The sequence below is a fragment of the Chaetomium globosum genome, genomic scaffold, assembly GCF_000143365.1.
Source record: "Chaetomium globosum CBS 148.51 scaffold_8 genomic scaffold, whole genome shotgun sequence".
Taxonomy (NCBI): domain Eukaryota; kingdom Fungi; phylum Ascomycota; class Sordariomycetes; order Sordariales; family Chaetomiaceae; genus Chaetomium; species Chaetomium globosum.
In genome coordinates this window covers 317,686-336,227 of record NT_165983.1, presented here as the reverse complement: position 1 = coordinate 336,227, position 18,542 = coordinate 317,686, and the positions used below count along the sequence as shown (strand labels likewise).

At 56.8% G+C, this 18,542-nt stretch overlaps 9 protein-coding genes and 1 non-coding gene across 10 annotated transcripts; 2 read left to right on the top strand and 8 right to left on the bottom strand.

Moving 5' to 3' along the window:
* Positions 1 to 103: 103 nt before the first annotated feature.
* Positions 104 to 1,117, bottom strand: CHGG_10819 (uncharacterized protein; the record flags this gene model as incomplete). The annotated part of the gene is made up of 1 exon (XM_001226085.1): positions 104 to 1,117. One exon carries the CDS (start codon positions 1,115 to 1,117, stop codon positions 104 to 106), a length of 1,014 nt encoding a protein of 337 aa, XP_001226086.1.
* A 210-nt stretch (positions 1,118 to 1,327) lies between these two features.
* Positions 1,328 to 3,147, top strand: CHGG_10818 (uncharacterized protein; the record flags this gene model as incomplete). Its single annotated transcript, XM_001226084.1, has 6 exons — positions 1,328 to 1,468; positions 1,549 to 1,572; positions 1,733 to 2,001; positions 2,162 to 2,610; positions 2,746 to 2,927; positions 3,004 to 3,147. The coding sequence occupies 6 exons, from the start codon at positions 1,328 to 1,330 to the stop codon at positions 3,145 to 3,147; spliced, it is 1,209 nt and encodes a 402-aa protein (XP_001226085.1).
* Positions 3,148 to 3,452: 305 nt separating this feature from the next.
* CHGG_10817 (uncharacterized protein) lies at positions 3,453 to 4,576 on the bottom strand (the record flags this gene model as incomplete). Its single annotated transcript, XM_001226083.1, has 2 exons — positions 3,453 to 4,170; positions 4,278 to 4,576. 2 exons carry the CDS (start codon positions 4,574 to 4,576, stop codon positions 3,453 to 3,455), a joined length of 1,017 nt encoding a protein of 338 aa, XP_001226084.1.
* Positions 4,577 to 5,148: 572 nt separating this feature from the next.
* On the bottom strand, positions 5,149 to 7,273 carry CHGG_10816 (uncharacterized protein; the record flags this gene model as incomplete). Its single annotated transcript, XM_001226082.1, has 5 exons — positions 5,149 to 5,244; positions 5,397 to 5,441; positions 5,508 to 6,740; positions 6,855 to 7,033; positions 7,093 to 7,273. The coding sequence occupies 5 exons, from the start codon at positions 7,271 to 7,273 to the stop codon at positions 5,149 to 5,151; spliced, it is 1,734 nt and encodes a 577-aa protein (XP_001226083.1).
* A 1,513-nt stretch (positions 7,274 to 8,786) lies between these two features.
* On the bottom strand, positions 8,787 to 9,510 carry CHGG_10815 (uncharacterized protein; the record flags this gene model as incomplete). Its single annotated transcript, XM_001226081.1, has 2 exons — positions 8,787 to 9,425; positions 9,481 to 9,510. 2 exons carry the CDS (start codon positions 9,508 to 9,510, stop codon positions 8,787 to 8,789), a joined length of 669 nt encoding a protein of 222 aa, XP_001226082.1.
* Positions 9,511 to 10,659: 1,149 nt separating this feature from the next.
* On the bottom strand, positions 10,660 to 11,757 carry CHGG_10814 (uncharacterized protein; the record flags this gene model as incomplete). Its single annotated transcript, XM_001226080.1, has 2 exons — positions 10,660 to 11,576; positions 11,643 to 11,757. 2 exons carry the CDS (start codon positions 11,755 to 11,757, stop codon positions 10,660 to 10,662), a joined length of 1,032 nt encoding a protein of 343 aa, XP_001226081.1.
* Positions 11,758 to 12,040: 283 nt separating this feature from the next.
* On the bottom strand, positions 12,041 to 12,124 carry CHGG_11221. The gene has a single exon. It is a non-coding gene; the product is annotated as a tRNA-Ala (tRNA).
* A 574-nt stretch (positions 12,125 to 12,698) lies between these two features.
* CHGG_10813 (uncharacterized protein) lies at positions 12,699 to 13,667 on the top strand (the record flags this gene model as incomplete). The annotated part of the gene is made up of 1 exon (XM_001226079.1): positions 12,699 to 13,667. The coding sequence occupies one exon, from the start codon at positions 12,699 to 12,701 to the stop codon at positions 13,665 to 13,667; it is 969 nt and encodes a 322-aa protein (XP_001226080.1).
* Positions 13,668 to 14,089: 422 nt separating this feature from the next.
* On the bottom strand, positions 14,090 to 16,101 carry CHGG_10812 (uncharacterized protein; the record flags this gene model as incomplete). The annotated part of the gene is made up of 13 exons (XM_001226078.1): positions 14,090 to 14,173; positions 14,227 to 14,320; positions 14,372 to 14,567; positions 14,620 to 14,708; positions 14,869 to 14,889; positions 14,943 to 14,968; positions 15,022 to 15,054; positions 15,113 to 15,266; positions 15,431 to 15,497; positions 15,552 to 15,700; positions 15,777 to 15,906; positions 15,967 to 15,997; positions 16,087 to 16,101. 13 exons carry the CDS (start codon positions 16,099 to 16,101, stop codon positions 14,090 to 14,092), a joined length of 1,089 nt encoding a protein of 362 aa, XP_001226079.1.
* Positions 16,102 to 16,979: 878 nt separating this feature from the next.
* On the bottom strand, positions 16,980 to 17,629 carry CHGG_10811 (uncharacterized protein; the record flags this gene model as incomplete). Its single annotated transcript, XM_001226077.1, has 2 exons — positions 16,980 to 16,994; positions 17,063 to 17,629. The coding sequence occupies 2 exons, from the start codon at positions 17,627 to 17,629 to the stop codon at positions 16,980 to 16,982; spliced, it is 582 nt and encodes a 193-aa protein (XP_001226078.1).
* Between the last annotated feature and the right edge of the window lie 913 nt (positions 17,630 to 18,542).

The following is an 18,542-nucleotide window of genomic DNA, read 5'->3' as shown; positions in this document are numbered from 1 at the left end:
CACCGTAAGGGCGGAGACCTTGTCGTTCCATACCGAGGCCCAATAACCCCCGAGGGTTATGGAAGGGACCCGCAGGCGGATGACTGGCACCCACTCCAGACTGTTAACTGTCTTCGGCCCCTTTCTTCCTCTTTCGTACTAAGTTCGTGCCTAGGACATTTACTTTTGCGGGTTCGGTCGGTTCCTTGGCCGCCGAGTCCGGCTGTTGGCTGTTACCGGGTTCTGATGGAGCGGGTGCGTTCTTTCTTCTGATCAGCCCAGTCAGGTTGGTTACATTCCCACTGGTGTTGGAGGTGGTATCGCTGACTCGTGGCGAGCTGGGGATGGCTGCTTTGCCTGCCACAACACCCCACTCCCCGCCGTCGCCCATGCCGACTTCGTTGAGCCATCGCGTAGAGCTGCCCACCGTCTTGTCAAGAGTCGAGAAGTCCAGGTGAAGTAACAAATCGACGATGCGCTTGTACTCTGCTTCCTCCACCAACTTATCCCCGCGGGCTTCGCGCGGCCAGTAATAGTAGGCCGTGACCGTCGGGCGGTTGGCCTTGTAACTGCGCGCATGTGTTTTGATCTTGGGTGTCCGCGGTACTATCCGACCTAACAGCTTCTTTTTCGCTTTCTTCCTAGGTTTCTTCGCAGGCGCTTTGGATGGTCGGGGCGGGGGTGTGGTATCAGAAGTCGAGATAGCGAGCTGTCGCCGAGGCGGCGTTGCAGGCATGACTGGCGGCAAAGACAGATCGGAGGGGGCTTTGGGAGCCGTAAGCTTTGTTTCCGGACGGCCTGCCGAGGGAGCGTTCGAGGACGGTTCGCTTGAGTCGAAAACCAACCAGATAAATCCGGTCAAACGCCCGCTAGAGCATTCCTGGCGGAATGCCATCATCTCCCAAAACTGCTCCAACGACCTGACGCTCTTCCACGCCCCAATGTTGTGATTCTGCTTGGATACCTCCTCGTCGAGCTCATCGCGGAATCGGGATTTGGGGTCGTCTGGATAGCCAGGGATAAGGCATCGCGGCGGGACACTGTTGAAATCGCGGGTGTAGTGGGATATCAGTTCTAGGGGATGGCCAATCACCCAATTCGTCAGGCTCGCGCTGGCCCGTGGTATAAAAGCGCGCATTTCTGTCTCCTCTAACCCCGGGACCAGTAGGTAGCCTTTGGTGCTGGCCCATGGCTCCTCACTCAACCCCTCCATAAGTGGGCTCAGGACCTTGCACCACCATCGAACGAGGCCCCGGTCGTCCAGGACATGCTTTCCTTTATTGTGGACGCTCCCCGGGAACAAATATTGTGCTTGCGCGCGAGCAAATAGGTTGACAACGGATTGGACATGTTTGCGCCGTCGATGGTCACGGAGGTAGGCGAGGAAGGTAGCGCATACTTGGCGTATTGGAGATGGGGCGCCTTTTGGAAGGTTGAGAAGATGGAGAGAGCCGGTCGAGTCGGCTTTGGATACGAAGAGCGTGGTCTGGTAAGCGGTGGTGAAAATCAAAACCTCGACAGCGAAGGCCAATGCTTGCTTCTTCGGAGCTGGTTCCTTGCCCCGATCAGCGCCTGGCGAAGCGCGCTTGGGAGGTGTGTCACTCCCGCCTGGGGGGTGGATTGAGACAGCAAGGAAGTGGCTTTCCCTGTATGTCTTGTCTGGTCGGTGGCCTGGTGGGGCCACACAGAGGGGCTCCGTTGGCGTTGGCGGCGTTGAGATGTGGTGAATGCCAAACTTGTGGCCCTGGGGGAGGACTGCCGCGAGCCTATCTCGCAGAGAACTGCTGCTCGAGGGAGCGGTGCTACTCGCACCCCGTTTACTCCCTATCGGCGAGGAAGACAGCATCGCGGCGGAACTCGGTGTGGTAAACGAAGTCTGCGGTCGATAATGATGAAGACGCGCTTGCGACGCGAAAGACCAAGGGGTGGAACCTCGAGCTGCGAGAATGGTGGGGACCCGAGCTGCGTGCAATTGCAACTTGCAAGCGGATGGTCCGCCAAGCCGAGAACGAACCGCGAGGTGTAAGTTACGCAGCGTAATGAATTACAGTCCTTGCTTCAGGGAGCAGGGGTCCGTGGCTTTGGCAGCTGGCAAGCCAGCCCGCGAAAAAAATACCCGGCAGCCGCACCGACGTTTGGAGCAGTCGAGATCGTTGAGAGCTTCACAGTCGCAAAACCCTAGTAACCTCGCATTTCCGTGCACCGCGTTGTCAATGGCTCTCAACCCCTCCCGGTCGGCCGTCTCGGCAACCTGCAAGGCACTACGGCGATGCGGGAATTCAGCGCAGTTGGCCGCGCAGCGGCTTAGGCAACCGGTGCGGCAACTGTCGACCTCTACATCCCGCCGTACCGACTCTTTTGAGACGACATCCGAGCAGCAGAACCGGCCACGGTGGTCATACACGCCGGAGCGGATGAAGGGTCCTGGGTTTTCTATCAACATTGTCAAGGATCCTAGCCGGACGGTTTGGCACAACAACGAGGACCCGGCAAAACTCGACGCCATGTACAACCGACTGTTGGGGTCGAAGGGGGATAGGATGTTGCCAGACGAGATTAAGTGGCTTGCTATTACACACAAGAGTTTTGATCAGGGGAGACGAGGGTTCAATACAAGGCTGGCCTATTTTGGTGTGTCTCCGGCATGCGTCCTCTCCAAGGGGTCCGACCCATGGCGCACACGAGCAGCAAGCTAACTGGGGTTTCCACACACAGGGCGGTTGATCGTTTCCTTCGAAGCTACGCGACACATCTTGGTCACTCCAGCCAATGCCCGAGACCCGCCAACTCAGGACTCGTTCGGCCGCGAGCCCTTCCAGGACCCCGCACTCGCGAACGTCGACAAGCTCAACGTAAAGCAGCCCATGGACGTGGTTTCGAAGGATAAGCTGGCCAAGTTGGCGATCGATGTCGGGTTGCCAGAGGTGACCAGGTGGAAGCCGAGGATGGTATGTGGTGTTGCAATATGCCTCGGGTGCGCCTCCGAATACATTTCAGACTAACATTGGATTTCTCTACACTTAGCCCGAACACCTGGAGGGTTCAGGTTTGACCGCCGTACTCAACACGTCACTCTTTGCCATTATCGGCGCCATTTCTTTACAACATGGTGCCGAAGTCGCCCAGCAGGTTGTCCGGGAAAAGATCCTGAGGAGGTTGGGGGCATGAACACGGCGGTGTAATCATAGAACTGTATATCTCTGTACCATATCAGGGGGCAATATAGAGGCTGGCCCAGTTCCTCGGTTACACACTTGCGCTCTTGCGTTGAGGCTCATGGCCAGATTACACCGATATTCTGGGGGCACACTCGACGGTCATAGGTACTATTGACAGACTGCTCTGCACGCTAACACGATCCTTGAGAGGTTCCAGGGAATACACACTTACGCTATGCTATCGAGGGGAGCGAAACGCCGAAAAGAAGATATCCAAGAAAGAAACGGGACCACTGCGAGCGACGATCGGACCCGTCACCACCCTTCTGCGAAAATAATCTCGGCCAGCTTCATGGGCTGTTTCCCGACGACCATCCAGCCATTCCCCACGCGAAACTGCCTCCCCCTCCCGATGACGAAGCGCCGGTAGTAGTCGGTATCGGCAGCGGCCTCCTCGAGCACACAGAGCCCACCCGTCCACCCCTCTGGCGGCTGCCGCTCCGAGAACATGAACAGGGTGAACCTCTCGATCTCGGCCAGGACGGTGCGCGAGAAGGCACTCAGCGTTAAAGCGCCGCCCTCGTGCGTCCAGAGCGCCACGCTGATCCCCAGTCTCCGGAGGCCAATCCCCCCGCCGCGACCGCGAACCGGCTTATCCATCCGGCGAAACCACGCGAGCAGCGCGGTCAGGCGCTCGTAGGCCAAGTCCCCAAGCAGCACGACGGTGTCCTGCTCCAGGTTCAGGTACAGCACGCGGTCGCTGTGCTGCAGGAGGTCGCCGGGCCGCTCGGAGGTCTGGGTGCGCGAGGGCAGGGTGAACAGCGGCAGGGCGACGGTGTAGTGCTCGAGGGCGGCGGCGCGGGCCTCGACGCAGACGGACAGCGCGGCCGGGTTGCGAGACTGCGACTGCCACTTGGGCGTGCCGCCGTGCGGGTTCTTGTCGGCGTAGTGGGCACGCCGCGTGTGCAGCTCCATTGTCCGAGGGAGGAACGACATGTGCCTGCGACCCGAGCGTGTGGTTCCGCACCACTCCCTGTCAGCCCGGCCAAGCCCACTTCATCTAACGACCTACCCAAACCTACCCGGGAAACCCGAGCGGGTCCGGGCTCGGGACCTTTCTCTCCAATGAAAGCAACTCACCATATCTTGAGACGCAGCTCGGCGGGAAGGAAGGGGAATAGCGGGAACGTGCATGGCTCTGTTGCCTTCGCGGGGGGCATCGGCTCGGGAGGTGGTGCTTCGAGAGTTCCTATCCCCCCCAGCGGCGAGGCCGGAGGAGATGGGAGCTCAGTTACCGTAACGGAAACGGCGGGTGGGGAAGCGTCGGCATTCGTGGTTTTGGGTTTATGCGGCCCGGGTCGAGAAGCAATATCGATATCAAGTTGGGACGGGGCGAACTGTGATAGCACGGTCGTTCGTTCCATCTGGTTTGGCGCCATCGCTGCTCAAAAGGGCCGGAAGGCGGGATGGGATGAGCTATTTTTTTTCTCCTTATTCTTTCAAGGAGCACGATGATTCTCAATTGTGATCTTGGAGGACAACTTGGAACCGGGCCTGTGATTTTTATATCTGACTAGAACCGGAAAGTAATTCACTGCGCGCTTCCCCGTCCGGCGCCGGGAGTGGGGCCTTCCGGCCGTGAGTTGAGGAGGAGGACCGAGATTCTGGGTCAAAAAAAGCTCTGGGGAGTCCAAAGTAGACCGAAAAATCCGGTGGCATTTTGTGGGGCAGGGCGGGGTGGGGCGGGTTAACCGATGTGCAGGTGGGGTTAAATATTGCTTCCGTAGCGCCTGCTCGCCCACTATTTGCGCCCTTGCATCTGCAGACATCCCACTTTCAGCCCTCCAATCCGGGCCTCAATTTCCGATCTTCCATTCCCAATCACCCGTCACCAAGGCCGCGTACGGGGTTTGGCCGAAAGTGACGTCAAAAGAGCAAGGGGAAGATAAGCTTAAGTGGAATGGGAGCCTTTCTCACCGGTGTCCGTATTCGCCTATTTGGATTGATCAGATCAGTTGATCTGATCCCGGAAGCTTTGTGCTACTCGACAAGGCCAGCTGCGCGAGAAGATGGTTTGGGGGTCCACATATGCGCTATAAGCACTGTCCTTGATGTCGTACACGTACACGCTAGGATGAGAAATATTAACCCAACCAACAACCTCCTAGTCGATCCCAATCCATCCCATTCCATAGCTCACAACCCATCTCCGCCCTCTCCACCCGGACGACCATCAAACACTCAAGCCCGCAGTCTCACCTTCATCCGCATCGCATCGACCGGTTTGGCCGTCACCTGTGCCGTCTGGACGCTGTCAGTATCTGTCCCACTCCACACAACACCCACAACCCCCCCGAGAATACTACTCACATTGTACATCTCCGCCTTAACCTTGTACTGTCCCTTGTCGTTCATGACCGGCTGCCCCTTCTCGTTCAGGTCAAGCTCCCCGAGCCCAACCTTCACAAAGTCGTACCGCCTCGCCACAGCCGCCACAATCACCCGGGCCTCGATGGTCGCAAGATCCTGCCCGATGCAGTTGCGCGGACCACGCTCAAACGGCCGCCATGCTCCCGGCGGGAACTTGCGGCCGGCCTCATCCCGCTTCTCCGACTCCTCATCCGCCCCGGCGCTCATGATCCCCGCCTTATCCCCCAACCACCGCTCCGGCACAAAGTCATCCGCCGTCTCCCCAAACACCGCCCTATCCCGCTGGATGATGGTCGCACAATTATAAATAATCGCCCCATCCAAACAATAACTCTTCCCCTCCGCCGTAACGGTGAACCCCGTCCCCGGCGGCGCCATGCGCGCCGTCCCGGCAGGCGGATACACGCGCAACACCTCCTTCACCACCGCCGTGGCATACCGCATCCGATTGATCAGCTCCTCGCCGCCGGGGGCCAACAGGCGGGCGCGCACGGCGGCAGGGCTTGCGTCCGGCCCGAACAGCTCGTCCAGCTCGTCGCGCACCGCCTGCAGCACGTGCGGCGACCGCGAGAACTCGTAGAACAGCCACGCCAGCAGGATGCCCGTCGTGTCGTGGCCCGCGAACAGGAACGTCTTGATCTGGTCGCGCGTTTCGGTGAGTAGGGCCCGGTCCAGTGTGTCGCTGCCTTGGAGGCTGAGGCTGAGCACGTCGCGGGGTTTTTTGGTCTTGGTGGTGGTGGTGTGCTGCTGCTGCTGGTGGTGGTTGTGCTCGGCGTGCTTGGCGCGGATCATGGTCTCGAGGAGGCGGTCGATTTGGTTGCTGAGCGTGTAGCGGCGCCACTCGCGCATGGGCGACATCCACCAGGGGAAGCGGCTGTCCTCCTGGCCGTACATCTTGAGCAGCTCGTCGTAGAGGCGGATGAACTCACCCTGGCTCGACGACTCGCTCTTTTGGGCGTCGAAGTCGACGTCCATGGTGATGGCGCCGATGATGTCGAAGGTGAGGTTGATGGTGTGCTTCAGCATCGAGAACTCCTCGCCCGAGCTGGCCAGCCGGTCCAGGTGCTCCATGAAGATGTCCGTCTTGTCGATGATGCAGGGGAGCAGTGTCATGAGATGCTGCGGCGCGAAGCCGGGGTTGAAGCGCTTGCGGAGCTGTTTCCAGTCCTCTTTCTGGGGTGGTGGTTAGTGGTCGTTGAACTAGCAGCGGGCCCGCGGAGCGAGTGAAGAGGTCGATAAAAACCTTACCCCTTTCATCAAGATAGACTCGGGCCCGATCAAACGAACCAGGGCGCCCATTGTGGGAGATTTTGGTGTGCTCCAGGCGAACATCTTGCTCACCCGCGTTACCTGCTCAGCGACCTCGTGGCTGTTCACCAACACCATGGGGTAGCTGGCAGGGCGCAGGTCGAGAAACATGACGGGCGGGTTCCCCAGTTCCTTGGCCATTGTCGCGAAGACCGGATCTGGCAATGGTCAATTGAACCGCTTCAACCACCGCCGATTGTTTCTTAGGAGTACACACCATAGTGAACATCCGGTGGTCCCTTCAGGGTGTATTCATGGATGAGTTTCAAGTGGCCCCACAGGAGGGAGGGCTTGAGCTGAGGGAAGTTGGCGAACTGTTTGAATCGGCGGTGCCATACCGTCGCGGCCAGGTAAGTGACAACCAACGGGAGGGCCAGAAGCACGAGATTCGTAATCATGATGATTGATTACTAGCCCCTTGATCGTGAGAAAGCGAGTGGAAGGAAGTTGGAAGTCAAACCATCAGGTGAGGTGTAGGATGACTGCTTTCACGCGTCGCTTTTAACGACATGAACACAGCCACTAGCAAGCCGCATCTTAATCGAGATGGAAGGAACTTTGAAATCCTACATGGTACGGGGCTATTTCTTGGTCAAGGGGGGCAATGTCAGGACCAAAGTGGAGTTTGAGCCGTCAACCCCAGGGGTGAATTTCATGGCCTGGCCCGTGATACAGAAAAGAGAAAGCTCGGCGGCTCACATCAGCCGATTTAGCGTGCCGTTATTGGAAATATTACCAAACAAGTGGCTCGGAGTTAGTCCAATTATCGAGACTGAAAAATTAGTTAATCATTAGACGCACCGCAAGGCGATTAGTGTTGGCTTATAGCCCCAATTCGTTTTCCCTTTTTGGTACGAAGTAGGTCGTTAATCTGTAGCTACGCAGTAAGTATTCGCTCTGCTCCTGGTTCATTTTTGTAGCACTCCCGGTCCGAGGTTGCATTCTAGGGGTGAGTCTAGGCGCGTCGTCCCGGTTATTCACACCCTACTCCACCGTGGTGGGATGCTAGGGTAGGATTCCGGAGGACTCGGGGCAAACACCATTGATATTGATTGTGTTTGTGTTCGTCGTGTTGGAGGTAGAGTTAGCAAGTTCACTGGCCTACCTTCGGCCTTTGGTGACTGATTGAGACTACATACCCGTTCAACAGTCGGTCCTTTGGCGGATATCGGTTTCAGCTCTCCGTGGTGTGTTGCGTTTCACAGATGTTCATGTCACGTAAAATCAGATGAATCGCGTGGGAACAGGGCCGTTGCCGATGATAGGTCACACAATGGGTTCTCGTTTTGTGCCTAGAGCGCTTGGGCTAGGCTGGAGAATAAGTGTTCTGGCCCCCGTGGCTTAGCATTGCACTTGAAAAACCCCTGCTCCTGGGATTCAGAGGAAAATCGAAGAATGGGCGGCGGGTATGGGAGAAGGAATGTCACAAGAAATGGATTTGGATGAAGAACTGGAACCAAGAATGCGAGTAAACACACTGTATTTAAGCCGAGTACCTAACTATGCAGCCAATTTGTTTGTTCCGCAATCTGTGGTTTGAAATATGATGCCCAAAACCCCAAGAGTCCCTTAGGAAAACGTGAACCATGCCCATGCGTAAACCAAACCAGATCCCAGATGCTATTCCCAAAGAAAACCCAAAACATTAACTCCGACCCTCTAAATGCTGACTTCAGGATGCGATGTTGTTGCCGAAAGAGACCGGAGGGGGCAGGGGAGGGAGGAGTAGCGAGCGCCGGCTTGGTTTCACATCATGCTTGATATCTTTCGGCTCAGTCCTTGTTGGACCCCGGATCTCAAGGTGATGCGAAGAGCGCGCCGGAATTTGCCCCTTTCTCAGGGACCTCGCTTCGTCCTCAGCGAGTCACTCTCCCCCGCCAAACACTCTCTCCACGGAACGGAATGGCGCAATCAAAAGTTGTGGGTGGCGCGGCGGATGACGCCACCGTTGCCGCGGCTGCCGACGGAGCTGATGCTCTCGCTCGGGGCGATGCTGCAGTCATCGCGGATGCCGTTCTGGAAGCCTTCCAGCTGGCCAACGACCTCCCACTCGCCGGCGGTGCTGCGGGGCGGGGGGATGCCGGCAGCCGACATGTAGGAGCTGGCGACGGGGCCGCTGCGCATGAAGGTGGTGGCGTCGCGGGGCGGGCTCATGCGGTAGCTGTCGACGGCGTTGCCGCGGACGGAGCCGCTATAGCCCGAGTCGGCCGAAGAGTGGGCATAGGCTCCCTCCACGCGGCTCGGGGGCGGCGCGCGGGCGCCAGCGCCGATGACGGTCGAGCCGTCGGTGACGGAGCGCTCGGAGCTGCATTTGGCGAAGCCGCCTGACACGATCACCTGAACGTGGGGGGGCAGCGCCATGTGGCCGGAGCCCTTGGTGAGCAGGATCACGTCCTCCGGGGCGCCGGTCCGCACACCGTTCATGAAGACGATGTTGTCGCAGCTCTTGAAGTCGAACTCGCGCTCGAAGTTCTCGGCCGGAAAAGTGCGGGAGTCGTAGCGGTCGCTGAGGCTGAAGACAGCGGTGGTCTTGTCCGACCAGCGTCTTCTCTGATGGCCATGTGTGAGCGGTTGATCTGCGGGGTGTGGGAAGGGTCTTGCTTACAAGCTCAGCGGCGTCAGGCAGCATAGACATATTGGCGGTGGTGGGGTTGAGTCTTGGAAGAACTCGAAGTCTGTCGAGTATTTGAGCGGTGGTGGTGGTGGTAGTGGCGATGCTGCTGTTGGCTGCTGTTGTTCTGATGCGATGAGGAATGGAAGCGGGGGCATCATCTTGGGAGAAATGTCTTCTATTTAACTTTGTCTGTTCTATCTGTCTTCTGGGAGTCCACCATGTGAGGGGTCATCCTCTGGAGGGGTTGACTGGAGGGGCCGACTGGAGGGGCCGACTGGAGGGGCCGACGCGAGTTGTTCGTGCCCAAATCGATGGCACGATGCGCAAGATCGCGTTACAACGCATTGTCTGGGATGCTCAGGAGTCAGGGGTCGCGGCGGCGGGGTGACGAGACCCAACCAAGCGCTACAGAATATGCGTCAAATCCAATCATACCATGGCCACGTCCGACGGATTAGTTTGGAGCCTAACAACAATGCCCGAGGCGGGTCCATTTGCCCCTCCAGACCCATGGCCACTTGGCAGGGGGCAGTTGTCTCCTGGGCGTGACGTGGCGGCCCCTGAGGGCCTCACCGACAATTCTACTGGAGCCTCACCATTTCGGTGGAGCCGGACAACGGTCGAGTCACCTTTGCAACAGGGCGGAAATCGCGGCGGCATCCCATTGGGCGCTTCAGTTCAGCCGTGATCTCGGGGCATCGTGGCGGTCAGCTGTGAGGGCCGGCAAATCCGGGGCAAGGGACGATTCAGGTACTCGCTGCTGTAACTCGTCTGTGCGCGCGCGCGTGCGTGTGCCAGAGACACGATCGATCGAGACATTGGGCTTCTCGAGTCTGGGAATGACGAGGGTTGACGGACACATCACTTTGGCCCAATCCTCGGGCGCGATTTGGGCTCACTTGGGTCGCCTCAGATGGTAATCTAGAACCGACACGAAGAGTGGCAGGAAATGAACTGCATGCGAAGTGGATGTGATGGAATTGTTCTTTTCTTTCTTGAGAGAGCGCTGGAAGCGCGCACCACTAAGATGGTTTGGAGGCAGGACCAGCTATGCCCGTTGGCGCCAGCCAGCTACTCAACTCGTTGGGAAGAGTTCTCCAATGGATTCAAGCTTACGGACACTCAGCGAGTCAAGGAAGACCCGAAGCCCGAGTTAGATAGACTTGCAGCTTAGATGCGACTTAACGACTTCTTTGCAGCATCGCCACCTCTGGTCCTATCGGCTGTGTTTCTCTCGCTTCCGAGTATCAAATTGACGTGGTTGCTCAGCGCAACTAAATCTCCATGCTCGTCGAGCAGCAGCACCTCAAGGTCGAAGCGGCCGTCTTTGATTTGCTTTGATTGTACCCGCATCTGCAACCACTCCAGCCCCCCCTCAGGTAGCGCCTTTTTGATTTCGAGGTTGAGCACCACGGTTGGATACCAAAAGGTAGCGCCGGGGGCAAAAGGGATGATCTCGCCTCGGCTTTGCAGCTCGGCGGCCTCCTTCTTGGTCGGCCGCTGAGCCTCGACCACGTACGGCCAGCAGTCAGAGACATACCCCAATGAAGCAGCCGTGAAGTTTTCGCCGGATGCAAGCCGAACCCACTTGTTGAGGACGGAATTCGTCGTCCGCCCGCCCCGGGGGTCGTAGTAGATGCAATTCTGCAGGCACCGCGCGTAGCTCAGCGGGCTGCCACCGGGGAACTTGTACCGGGTCCAATTTGCATCACGGTCTTCCTTCAGAGCGGCAAAGTCCGGCCGCGGGGGTGCCGGAGCGGAGTTCTGCAGAGTGAACCCCGTGGAAAGCGAGATGCCTCTCTCCTTCTTGAGGTCCGTCATGGTCAAGTACCCGGCAATCTCCTTGCGTGTCGGCCCCTGTGTAATCCACGGCGCTGTGGGCAAGAGGGCATGTTGGTAGAGGGTGACATGGAGTGTTGAGAGCTGTCGGCCCAGTTTGACGTCCTCGATGATGATCACCGCTGGCCCTATTTCGGTGCGATTCAAGAACTGGAAGTGGGCGTTCAATACATCCCTTTGTCCTTTTTCGGCGAGATGGAGACCTGCCGCCTCGAGGATGCACGATGCCACATAACCCCCGTTAGGTACTGATGTTCTTGTCAGGTCTCTTATCCGGGCCATACAGTGAAGGACAGCGAAGCGAGTAAGCTTACCAGTTCCTATGCAGAAGGTGTCGCTGAGATTAACTCTGTATGTGTGCGAAGCGACCCGCTCAACTTCCGTCGCCTTTGAGAAGGGGATGAGGCTGTCTGTGGTAGCTTTGGCCATGACGAAGGTACCTAATTTCAATGTAAGTCCCCTTGAAACTGGTTATGCTACCGTCGAGATCTCGTCGTTATCGGTTCCGGGTTGGTTAATGGAGTGCTTGTCATCCGTACAACCCTAAGACCCAATGAACTCGGCCTCTCCGTCGGAGCTAAGCATTGGACCTCGGCTGTTTGAAAGTCGAGAGACAGGGATGGGCATCCGTTTTGTCTCCCCAACAAACGCCTGGAAAGGCACAACTCGCCCAAAAAAAAAAAAAAAGAATCAAAAAACATGTCGAAAGAAATGGACAATACCGGATTTGAACCGGTGACCTTTCACAGAGAGCACATGGTGCGAAGCGAAAATCATACCCCTAGACCAATTGCCCGATGACATGGTGAGGGCTTCGATAGGAGCCTTCGTGAGACGGTGGAGGCTTCTCTCGGAAGTCTCGGGCCTAGCTGTGGGTCAGAAAACGAATCTTCGTACTATTGGTTGTTGTTGTTGAAAATGCGGCCCTCCTATCTGACTAACTGGGTACTGACGTTTAGAGTTTGGTTGGGAACTCAGGAGGATTCAGGGGTAATAGTGGCCGTTGACGGGCGGGCTGGACCGTTACCGAAGTCTCGGTCTCGGCAAGCACATGCTAGAAATTGTCACAATGCCTTGGCCGCAGGGCTGGTGGTGTGGATTCATACCCGCCCAGGACGACGGGAAGCCAGGGGTCCAGGGCTGAGCTTATTCAACAAAATTCTGCATGTAACCCTCTTAATACTTAATATTTAGCTGGTTGACCAAGACGACCCCCACGGTAACTGGTATATCTCGACGCTGGACCTCGGAAACAGAACGATATAGCAGGACAGACTGCCCTCGACCATCCGCCTCCCAGACTACTAGCAGCGGATCTAACCCCTTCCCCCCTCTTCACCAACAGCAGTCAACCACCCCGCCCACCCACCATGTCCAAAGCCGTGACGGAAACCGAGTCATCGGTGATGCTCGGTTTCAAGAAGCTCAGCGACCAAGTCTACGTCCAAGAAGGCAGCGCCACTTCCCCTAACCCCCCCAACCCAGCGCACCCCCGCACGGTAATAATCTACGGCTGGGGCGACGCCCGACCACGGCACGTATCCAAATACGTGGCCGGCTACCGGCAGCTGTTCCCGCACGCCCAGATCGCGCTCATCTTCTCGCCCATCCTCAAAGCGCTGTACCAAAACCTCGACGCCCGCACCCGGAACATGCTCCCCGTGCTCGAGGCCGTCTACCCATCAGCAGCAGCCACACTCACCAACGGCAACAACAACCCCCCCGCGCGCACCAACCCGCCCACCGAAGACAACCGCGTCCTCCTCCACGTCATGTCCAACACGGGCGGGATCAACTGCGCGGCGACGATGAACGCCTACACGCAGCGCACCGCCGGCGGCGTGATGCCGCACCGACTAATGGTGTGCGACTCGACGCCCGGCAGCACGGATTTCTTGCGCAACGTGGGGGCGTGGTCCAAAGCGATGACGGTGGGCGCGGCGGGGTGGTTCCCGTGGCCGCGGGGGGTGACGCAGGCGCTGGCGGCGGTGTTCCTGGCGGTGCTGTACGGGGCCGGGTGGGCGATCGGGGCGACGAGCGCGGGCGAGTACAGCACGCGGGCGGTCAATGATGCAAGGTTGTCGGACGAGCGCGCGAAGCGGTTGTATCTGTATTCCAAGGAAGACGAGATCATTCGGTGGGATGATATTGAGGTGCACGCGGCGGATGCGCGCCAGAAGGGGCGGAGCGTGACGGCGGCGCTGTTTGAGGGCACGCCTCATGTTGGTCATATGCGCGCTCATCCTGAGCAGTACTGGGCGGCGATTGCGGCTGCGTGGAAGGAGGCGGTGGCGGGGGATGAGAAAAAGGGGGGAACCGTCGAGGGGGGGAAACGATGAATCTGTTCTGAAAGTATCGATTTATTAGCGACAGAAATATAGATTTCTTGTACCTTGTTATAGACATGGACCTTGGTAACTAGTCGGCTGATCTTCGAGAGCATACAAATTTGAGTGGCAGGCCGTCATGCCTCTGGGTTGGAGGTCCGGAAGCAGAATCCTCCCATCATTGTGAGTACTCCTATTATTTCAGTGATCCCACCTTGCAAGATTGAAAACAGGCGAATGGCTGAGAGGGAATTTTGCAATTTTGCTCGCCTTAAACTATCTCACCCCAAACTTAAACGCCACTCCATTATCAGTTTCCTCCCCTAACATTGATTTCGGGAGCTTCATGCTGCTATCCTGGGCCTGGGGTTCCAGTAAAGCCCGACATTATCGGCATTGTGAGTGACCATATCCCAACATCCGGTTCCCCCATTTTACAACGAGCCAGCGGCGTTGAAGTCGTTGAGGGCCTCCGCCACACGGGTAGACATGGTCTTCTCACCCTCACGTACCCAGACCTGTAAGAGTTAGAATTTGCATGTCTAAGAGGAGCTGATACGGGGGCACATACTCTCGGGTCGTACTTCTTCTTGTTGGGCTTGTTGGGGCCCTCGGGGTTGCCGACCTGGGTCTTGAGGTAGTCGATGTTCTTGGTGACGTAGTCACTGGGCCATATTAGCATGTTGACATTAAATATGGAGCTCGTAAACACTCACCGGATACCGGTCAGGTACGCCCACTGCAAGTCAGTGTCGACGTTGACCTTGATGACGCCGTGCTTTGAATTGTTAGCTATTTGCATTGCGGTGCGGGGTGCGTCTGGCTTACGCCAATGGCATCGAGGTACTCCTGCTTGCTCGAGCCAGAACCGCCGTGGAACACGAAGAAGACTAGACCGATTAGCGAGACGCCCTTGGTATCGTGCGGGTAAGCATAGCCTTACCAGGCTTCTTGTCGTTGCCACCGAGCTTCTCGGAGACGTAGGCCTGGTGCTTGCCGAGCAGTTCAGGGTGCAGGCGGACGTTGCCAGGGGCATAAACGCCGTGGACATTGCTATCAAAAACCGTTAGCAATTGGGGATTGGAAGTGGGGTAGCGGAATTTATTACCCGAAGCCGGCAGCGATCGAGAAGTACTTGGAGAGCGGGCGGAAAGCTTGCTCGCTGCGGGGGGTTAGTACAACGTCGGGTAATCACGCTGGGGGGTGGACACACATCTGCCAGATGTCCTCGGGCCTATTGACGGGTTAGTGCCTGCGTTCTCCGAATTTGTAGGGGTCGGTACTCACTGGGTGTAGAGAGAAGCGTTGTCAACCTAACGGGGGATGTTAGCAGGGGCCATCACAGAGCCCATTACCGTCAACTTACGCCGGTGTTGTCAACACCATCTTCCTCACCACCCTGTAGTGTTGTTAGCCCATTGTACCAACACAAGGCGAAGGAATTGGGCTGGTCATACGGTGATACCGATCTCCATCTCCAACCACTGCTTCATGGGAGCCATGCGCTTCAGGTACGAGACACATGTGTCGATGTTTTCATTGACGGGCTCCTCTGTTACGGTGTGTAAGCGTTGTTCGAGCAAGTAACCGTGCGGGGGCCACAGGGGCAGCCTCCGGCGTGGGTATGTCGATACAATCGAGCTTCTAGGGTGACATACCGGACTGGAATCTTATTAGCACGGGACTCATGGGGTAACCGGGATAGCTAGGGAGAAGAACATACCAGATCGATCATGTGTGAGGAAAAGAGGGGGACGCCGTTCTGCTTGAAGAACTTCTCATCCTCATCGAGCATGCCATCGAGCCAGGGGAGGAGCTTCTTGGCGCAGTGATCGGTGTGGACTGGTCACGGAAAGTCAGTAATAGCAAAATAGAGAAAATGGCTGGCGCACTTACGGACGACGGGGATGCCGTAGAGCGGGGCGACGGCGCGGATGTAGTGGGCGGCGGCAATGGCACCACCGACAGACGCCTCCTGCTTCTCAGCGCTGTTCTTGACGCCCTTGCCGGCGAAGTAGGCGGCACCACCCTGGCTTGTCTGCAGGCTAACCACTGGCTGTCAATATTATTTTCTCCCAGACACGGCCGCGGGAATGGCCGGGGATTGGTGTTGTCTCGTACATGATCGGGGCCTTGGCATCACGAGCGGCCTCGAGAGTGGCAACGACAGTGCTGGAGGAGGTGACGTTGACGGCGGGGATAGCGAATCCCTTCTCACGGGCGTAGGTGAAAAGCTTCAGAACATCATCGCCTGTGCCACGGATCAGGGGTCAATTTCAGATTCTCCGATCTCGGAGAGAGGGGTTCATACCATAGATGACGCCGACGGGCAGTTTGAGATCCTGTGCACGGTTGTCGCGGTCAGAAAACTGCCATCTGATGCAGGTAGGGAAGAGAAGCGGCCCGAACCGAGGATCTGCTTGTTGCATACCTCAAGAATACCCATTTTGGTGGTTGTAGGTGTTGTTTTGATGGTAAGTTAGGATGCTCTGCTTCTTGGGTCGCAATGGCGGGGCAATTCGGATCAGGTCGACGCGATTGAGCTAGGGAAAATACAGAGCTAAAGAGCTTTCACACAAACAAGGTCAGAAGAAGGAAGGGAAAACAGAGATTCAGATCTCGCACTAACGATCCGCCGCAGCCGATGAGGGATTTGTATGACGCACTGGCAGCTTCTGATCGGGGATTTGGGTGGAGGGGGCAGCTCAAGATGGAAGTGGGATGTGGGATGATGTGAAGGTGCGGGGTCGTTCGACACGCGAGCTGAGGCGAGGGGACCTCAACAGAAAGCTGCTTCCCGGCGTCGCGGGGCACAGAGTGGGGTGAGATTGCCTGCTTTGGCGTGTTTGGGCGCTTAAACATCCAGAAAATTTACGTCACAGTCAGCGCAATCTCCACTGCTGGCGATTTGACAGTTTTGCTTTTGCTCAATTACGTTTTGGCCTTACGAGCTGTCTGAGAAGGTGTTTGACATCGTGTTGTGCCCCGATTGCGTTGACAATCCATCGACTAGCTTCGGCGAGCAAAACATCAAAACGGCATGCACGCCCAACTGCCTGGCGGCTTCCAGGCCCTTCGGAATCGCGTCTTGGCCGAGCAGCGTCCATGGTCCAGTGGTGTCACGACCGGCGCAAGCCGGAGAGTCCCTCAATTGGCCCCATCGAGACTTGGCCGCACCAGCCAATGTGAGGCAAGAAGACATTCCGACAGCAGCCGATTGTGATCAGTTGAACGGTTCCTGGATGTGTTGACCTCGGCCCGAGCCGGCAGCATTGCCGGCTTTTATCAGACGAATGACAAAGAAAAAGAAGTCGAATTGGCCCATCACGGTGCCACCATCTATCAGATATCGTTAAAGTTCAGTTCCAACAGGAGATGCTGTCCTCGAGAGACTGTAACACACTGACCTGCCAGGTATCAATGGTAATCCCGTCCGTCCCGACCGAGCGGATAATCCCCAGCGCCACGACCGTGTTGAGCCACTCGTATTGGGTACTTCCAGTTTCAAAACCAAGGCGGACAAAGGCACGGCCGTCGGGCTGGAGCTGGCCTGTCTCAAATACCTGGATGAAAGCGCCGTCGTCCGTCTTGAATGTCTGCCGGACATCGACGGTGAGAGACCCGTTGGCGTTTCTGCCGTCGGTCAGAGCCCAGTCGCCGCCCATGGGCATTACAGTTCCTAGAGGTACGGGGGGGGTCAGGGAGGTATTCAGTCTCTTGGGAGCATACGTGACGGGCATGAACCCACCTTTGAGCCTGGGTCCGGCAAAGTTGCCGCTTGCAATGGGGACCACAAGACGAATGCCACGCGGCCCCGGCCCGACGGGATAGATTTCACCAGCTGTGATGTTGACTGTGTAGAGGTAAGTAAGGCCAGGCGCTTTTGGTGCATGCGGCTTTCTATCGCCAGCCGCCGATCCCACGCCCAAAAGCGCCACTAGGCAGTAGAACAAGGTGAGGAAGGTTTGCTTCATTGTGGCTCTTCCCGGGAGTTTTCTGGATCTGAAAGAGTTCAGGTTACGATGCAGTAATTGGAATTCGGGATGTCTTAAGTTGAACGCTGTTACTTATAAGCGCTGAATGATAGGTACATGTGGTAATCTGGCTCGGAGATGCATCATCATGCATGTGTTTGACAGCTTGGGACGGGACTTACACACTTCCCGTGTTGGTTGTCATGGGCATTAATTGGACCACAGAAGCTAGAAGGTTACAATATTCATTGGGCGTACCTTGGGTCGTAGACATCACCGTCCGATCTTGGACTTGATGTCGACCGAGATAGTGCTCGCGCATATGCGTTGCATGCATGTTTTGAAATATTGCAGAGATTCTGTTGAAACAATTGGCTAGACTCGAAAGCTGCTCAGTCTGACACGCAGATCTTGGGTTATTGATTACCGGCAGACCGATCAAGTCCGAGTCCCGTAGCTGAGGGGAGACTAGTGCTTTTTAGTTACGGCACGAGTACATACCTACATGCGGGGGGAATCAGGACGGGCCGAATATTAACTCGGGCCAATCTCAAGGCTGTCTGGGCTGAGTATGGTTTTGATCGGTATGATATGTGATTAGTTTGGCCCTACAGTTCAAAGTAACGCGGTTAATATCACTAATTCACTCCTCTAAAGTAGTAATGGTTTGGAAACGAAGCCAGTGGTCATTAATACAACTGAGTGGGATGATATCATTCTTCGTAACAGGGAAAAGAACTACGCTTCGTAGTGGTATCAACTTCATACAACCAACCAACCAACCATCTATGATCCTGAATCAAACGCGTAAAAGCCCATGCAAATGCCGTCCACTCTCCCGCCACATCCAAAGACCTGGCCAGCTCATGACACATACAGTATCTCTTTCAACTACACCCAGCCCCGTGCATCA